Source organism: Corylus avellana, chromosome 4 (genome assembly GCF_965113065.1).
Source record: "Corylus avellana chromosome 4, dhCorAvel1.hap1.2, whole genome shotgun sequence".
Lineage (NCBI taxonomy): Eukaryota > Viridiplantae > Streptophyta > Magnoliopsida > Fagales > Betulaceae > Corylus > Corylus avellana.
The window spans coordinates 29,471,703-29,478,488 of record NC_142493.1 but is presented as its reverse complement, the minus strand read 5'-3'; the positions used below and the strand labels follow the sequence as shown (position 1 = coordinate 29,478,488).

The 6,786-nt window shown below is 33.9% G+C and overlaps 1 protein-coding gene across 1 annotated transcript; it reads left to right on the top strand.

The window, feature by feature from the left end:
- Positions 1-874: 874 nt before the first annotated feature.
- LOC132177352 (large ribosomal subunit protein eL21z/eL21y) lies at positions 875-2,587 on the top strand. Its single transcript, XM_059589622.2, has 2 exons — positions 875-1,217; positions 2,195-2,587. The coding sequence occupies exons 1-2, from the start codon at positions 981-983 to the stop codon at positions 2,450-2,452; spliced, it is 495 nt and encodes a 164-aa protein (XP_059445605.1). The 5' UTR covers positions 875-980; the 3' UTR covers positions 2,453-2,587.
- Positions 2,588-6,786: the final 4,199 nt, after the last annotated feature.

Below are 6,786 nucleotides of genomic sequence, written 5' to 3'. Positions count from 1 at the left end.
GTTAAGTAATGTTGCTATTTACATCTATATATATCATAGTTATTTTATACCGATTAACGTAGTCACTTAAAATACGCATGATCAATGGTTGTGAAATAAAGTGTTGTAAATAGGTGTAAAGAGTAGCAATGTAGCATTACTCTAATTCATTTATATATACGGAAGGTTATCCTTTCGACTATGTTTCTAGTAATAGCTGCAATAAAAAATCATTTTTTGTAACACATTTTTCTAATATATAAAAATATTTATAGACAATCTTCTAGGATTTTCACAATACGTATAAGACCATTTTGTTTTTAAAAATAAAATAAGATTATTAGATTAATATTAAATGAGAATGTAGTTTTTTATGGACAGAGGTTTTTTTAAACTGGGTTGGAAAAACTTTGACAAACTCAGTCTATAAAAATGACATATGTCATTTGAACATGTGAGATGTACATTTTTTTTTGTTTTTAATAACATGGACAAAGTTGAAATAAATAATATTTAAAACTCATGTACATATCACATGTTATTAAAAAAAGTGACAGATATTATTTTTATAGCTGAATTGAAAGAAGTTTTTCAAACTCAATTTGAAAGAAAACTGTCCCTTTTTTACATGCATATTTCTTTATTAGAAAAGTAGCAAAAAGTCCCAAAGGAGTAGCTCAATCGGCTGTGAACCACGCCTCATGAAGCGAAAGTCACTAGTTCGAATCTTCCCTCCCCTTCCCTTGTGTGGACATATCAAAAAAAAATAAGAAAAAAAAAAAAAAAAACAAATGGACTACTAGACATTGCCCAACCCATGAAAAAGTCAGGGGAGGCCCATGATGCCGTCCATCTCATATATCCCATAGTAAAGCATTGAAACCCTAGACGCAGCAGCTATAAAAGGAAGCACTAAGACGACCTCTTAGGTTTTTTGCTGTCACACCCATATCCCCCTCTTCCCGAAGAGCGTGAGAGAGAGAGACAGAGAGTGAGCAAATATGCCGGCTGGTCACGGCCTGCGTTCTCGTACACGAGATCTCTTTGCCAGGCCCTTCAGGAAGAAGGGGTATATCCCTCTCACCACTTACTTGAGGAGTTATAAGATCGGTGATTATGTTGACGTCAAGGTTAATGGGGCTATCCACAAGGGTATGCCCCATAAGTTTTACCATGGCCGCACTGGCCAAGTCTGGAATGTCACCAAGCGCGCCATCGGCGTTGAGATCAACAAGCAGGTAACATCTATTCACTGTACTCTTTTATGGGTTTCTTTTCGTTGTGGAAATGGTATTATGGATTTGTTGGTATTAAGCATGTATTGCCTTTCAGAAGATTATGTAGAAGATTTTTGCTTTCAGACTTTCTGTTTGGTAGTTTCCCCGTTTGGCTTTTGGATTTGTAGTTGTTTTACATGTTTGTGTAGATGATGTGTTTGATGGTTTGCTTATGTCCTTTGCTTTTGGGTGTCTGGGTTTTTCTGCAAATGTTGGTTTGGTTTGTCTGTTTTGTTTAATTGGAGTACATATTTGTTGCTGGGAGATGGTACAGGAGACTCGGATTTTATGTTTGGATCTTCCGTTTACAAATTTGGATTTTTTTTAATCAATATTTTACATGGTCTTGCCTGTGTAGCTGATGTTTTTGATGATTTTGCTCGTATTCTTTGTTTTTTAGTGTGATATATGTGGTGGTCTAAAGTTTTTTGTATCAGGGATTGAATCTGTACCGTCGCACAAAGCTAGTCTTAATTGCTACATGTGTCCCGTTGAAGTCATTTCTTCTTTTGATAGACAATACAAATAGGCCAGATAGTCATTTATTATTGGTGTCAAGCGCATTAAGAATTGACGTTGGGGAGGATTTATGTGCCATTTACTTGAGTTTCACCTCCATATTTTGTGATTGGCTGTTATTTATCTTTAATAGTGAAGATGCATGGTGAGAGATGTTATATTATGTCACCATGTGTGGGTTTTGTGGCCAGTGGCCTCCGGTAGGATTTGAATGCTATTCAATGTAATCAAATGGAGCATTAGTTTTTAACTGTAATACTTTTATCTCTTTCATTTCTCCATGGAGCATTAGATAATTATATGTTGATGGTCTGTCAACCACTTTGTGATGGTTTGTAATGAATGTTGTTTACAGTACTCTGGATGTCTTCAGCTGATAGAAAATTTTCAAATAATTTGGATGCATGATGTCGTTGCAGGTTGGCAATAGAATCATCAGGAAGAGGATTCACGTGCGTGTGGAGCATGTGCAACCTTCAAGGTGCACTGAGGAGTTCCGCCTGAGGAAACTGAAGAATGATGAACTGAAGGTTGCGGCAAAGGCCAAAGGTGAGGTCATTAGCACAAAGAGGCAGCCACAGGGCCCTAAACCGGGTTTTATGGTGGAAGGTGCAACATTGGAGACTGTGACTCCCATTCCTTACGATGTTGTCAATGATCTTAAGGGTGGTTACTAACTTACTAGGTCTTTTCTATTGTCTTATCTTATTTGGATTTGTGTTTTTTTGTTAGTTTCATAACTTTGGGAAAGTTACTCAGATTTTATGCATGCTCTTTGCTATATTCAAATTTTGGTTGAATGTTGGATCTTATTGTAAATGGTTTTTGAAATCTTGTTCCAGTTCCAAGGATCATGTTATTCCAGCGTTAAAATTAGTCCTATAGTTAAATTTTCTGTACTGCCCGAACCAAGAAACCCCAAAAAAGTGATTTTAATCATTCTGTGACAAGCAAAAAGAAGAGCATATTAGCTTGTCGATATAGAAGTTAACAGAATTGAAGATTTTATTTTATCTAGCTTCTCTTATTGTAAGTTTCTTGACTACCAACAGCATAAAGGGAAGCCCTTAAGTCTATTGGCATCTCAATGTTAAGTTTAATTTTCATTTAGCTCAATAAAAATAGCTACCACTATCAATTCAATTATTTTTCTTTTTTTCGGGTGTGGGAAGGGGCAGGGCAGGGAGTGGGGCACTAATATCAATCTAATTCAATAATTAAACGTGCTTCCCTAAAGAAAATATTTTCACAAATTATAATAACAAAGTTCACTTTTACATGTAAATTTTAATTTTGAAATTATAATAAAGGTATTACACAATATACAATGAGTGTGATAGGTTGTACTTTGAAGAGTATTGGTTAAGTAATGCTCCTATTTACATTTATATATATATCTTATTTATTTTATACCGATTAACCTAGTCACTTTAAATATGCAGCGAGTGTGAAAGTAAATGTAATTAATAGAAGTAAAGAGTAACATTACTTTAGTTCAACTAGTTATTTAGTCTAACGAATATGAAGGTTATCATTTCAATTACGCTTCTAGTAATAGCTAAAAATAAAAAATAATTTTTTGTAACACATTTTTCTAATATATAAAATTAATTATAGACAATCTTCTAGGATTTTCACAATACGTTTAAGACCACTTTGTATTTTAAAAATAAAATAAGATTAATATTAAATAAGAATGTAGTTTTTTTATTTGAAAAGTAGCCAAAAAAAAAAAAAAAATGCCCTACTAGAGATTGCCCAACTCATGAAAAAGTTAGGGGAAGTCCAGCCCACATATCTCCCAGAGTAAAGCATTGAAATCCTAGACGCAGTAAACCTCTTAGGGTTTTAGCTGCCATATCCATATCCTCCTCTTCCCGAAGAGAGAGAGAGTGAGAGAGTGAGCAAACATGCTGGCTGGTCACGGTTGGAGATCTGTTCGCTAGGCCCTTTTGAAACACCTGGCATTTACCACTGACATGTACCCATAAGTATTATTATGGACGCACTGGCCAAGTCTGGTCGGCCGTGATACAACTTGTGCGGTGTGCCCTTAGGGAAATGCTCGGTGTTTCAAATGGCCCTAGCGCACAAGGACATTAGCGTTAACTGTAATACTTTTATCAGTTTCATTTTTCCATGGAGCATTAGATAATTATATGTTGATGGCCTGTCAACCACTTTGTGATGATCACTTTAACAGGATTCAACACAAAAAAGCCATGCTAGCTCTATCTCTTACCCAATAAAAAATAATTTTTTGTAACACATTTTTCTAATATATAAAAATAATTATAGACAATCTTCTAGGATTTTCGCAATGCCTTTAAGACCACTTTGTATTTTAAAAATAAAATAGGATTAATATTAAATAAGAATGAAGTTTTTTACATAGATATTTTTTTATTTGAAAAGTAGAGTAGCCCAAAAAAAAAAAAAAAAAAAAAAAGAAGAAGAAAGGGCTACTAGAGATTGCCCAACTCATGAAAAAGTCAAGGAAAGCCCAGCCCACATATCTCTCAGAGTAAAGCATTGAAACCCTAGACGCAGTAGCTATAAAAGGAAGACATCTTAGGGTTTTAGCCGCCACATCCATATCCTCCTCTTCCCGAAGAGAGAGAGAGTGAGAGAATGAGCAAACATGCCGGCTGGTCACGGTTGGAGATCTATTCGCTAAGCCGTTTTGGAACACCGGGCATTTACCACTGACATGTACCCATAAGTATTATCATGGACGCACTGGCCAAGTCTGGTCGGCTGTGATACAACTTGTGCGGTATGCCCTTAGGGAAATGCTCGGTGTTTCAAATGGCCCTAGCGCACAAGGGCATTAGCGTTAACTGTAATACTTTTATCTCTTTCATTTTTCCATGGAGCATTAGATAATTATATGTTGATGGCCTGTCAACCACTTTGTGATGGTTTGTAATGAATGTTGTTTACAGTATTCTTGATGTCTTCAACTAAAAGAAAATTTTCAAATAATTTGAATGTATGTGTGTCATTGCAGGTTGGTAATAGAGTGATCAGGAAGAGAATTCACGTGCGTGTGGAGCATGTGCAACCTTCAAGGTGCACCGAGGATTATCGTCTGAGGAAACTGAAGAATGATGAACTGAAGGTTCCCTAGAGAAAATATTTTCACAAATTATAATAACAAAGTCCTCATAGCCTTTTAATAGCGTTGGTAGTAAAACATGTCATGCTAATTCGTTACTTGTGAAATTTTAATTTTGAAATTATAATAAAGGTATTACACAATATACAATGAGTGTGATAGGTTGTACTTTGAAGCGTGGAGGTTCAGTGGCAGAGCCAGCCATTTTATATTGGGGGTGCCGCTAAAATTTTTTTAGCGTCCTGAAAATTTTTTCCACCCTAAAAATTTGGTAATTCACACAATATATGCATCACAAAAAATATCTATAAAAATTCATAAATATGTACTCAAATTGCCATGGGTTAAATGAGGGTGCGAGAGAAGGGTTGCTGTGTCTTGGGTAATGGGTAGGTAAAATTGTAAAAAGAATTATTATTTTATTTTGAGGGTGCCTTGGGTTAAAAAAAAAAAAAAAATTAAAATCCTTGGGCACCCCCAAGGAATAACGTGGCTCCGCCACTGTGGAGGTTAGCTCCTATTTACATCTATATATCATATTTATTTATACCGATTAACTTCATCACTTAAAATACATAATATCAGCGAGTGTGAAAATGAATGTAATAAATAGAGTACAGAGTAACATTACTTTAATAGTCTAATTCATTTATACATATGGATATGGAGATAAGTACGAAGCGAGAGCAACTAGTTATTTAGTTTAATGAATATGACGGTTATCATTTCAATTATGTTTCTAGCAATAGCTTCAATAAAAAATCATTTTTTTTAACACATTTTTCTAATATATAAAAATAATTATAGACATTCTTCTAGGATTTTCACATTACGTTTAAGACCTCTTTGTTTTTAAAAATAAAATAAGATTAATATTAAATGAGAACGTAGTTTTTTTGGGTTAAATACTTTTTTGCCCCATAGGGTTTCAAGACTTTATTTTTTTCTCATTTGAATTTTATTTTTATTACAGGAGATACTTGTAGTTTTCATAAAGACCAAGATGATACTTCCGTTAAAATTTCGTCAAAAAGTTAACGGAATGCCACGTCAGCACTAATCAGATGTTGCCATGTGTAATATAATTAATTTTTTTTTAAAAATAAAAATATTAAATTTTTTTATATATCCCCCCCCCCCCCAAACGAATTGAAGCATGCGTCCATGGGAATTGGGATGCATGTAGGCAGTTTAAATCAATCACTTTATACTTCGTCTTCTTCTTTTTTTCTTTTTCTGCTACCATTCCTCTGGTTTTCAACAGATTGTCCATGAAAACTATAATAATAATATTATTAATTGCTACAGTTTTATAGGCCTTATAAAGTTTCACGGCCATGAAGGAAAAAAAAAAAAAAAAAAAACCAACAAACAAGTAGAGTTTCATTCATCGGAAAGAAAGGAAAAAAAAAAAAAAAAAATCATCTACAATTCATTGAGTTTCTTTTAGTAAAAATTCCCTTCATAGAAAAAATAAATTACAGAGGTTTTAGTACAAAACCAGAAAGACCCTTCTCAATGCTCATGAACATCTACTTCGATGACACAGACAAACAATAACTTAAAAAATGCCTTCAAGAAAAGAACAAGATCCACGGCTGGATGGGGATGGATCACCCTAAATTATTTTTATTTTTTATTTTTTTTAAAATATAATTTTTTTAAGCTTTTTTTTTTAAAATAATTATATGACATGTGGCGACATCTGATTAGTGCTGACGTGGCGTTCCGTTAAGTTTTTGACGGAATTTTAACGGAGGTACTATCTTGATCTTTATGAAAATCATAAATACCTCCTATAATAAAAACCAAACTTTAAGAAGGAAAAAATAAAATCTTGAAACCTTAGAGATAAAAGAGTATTTGAAAAGTAGCAAAAAAAAAACAACAAAC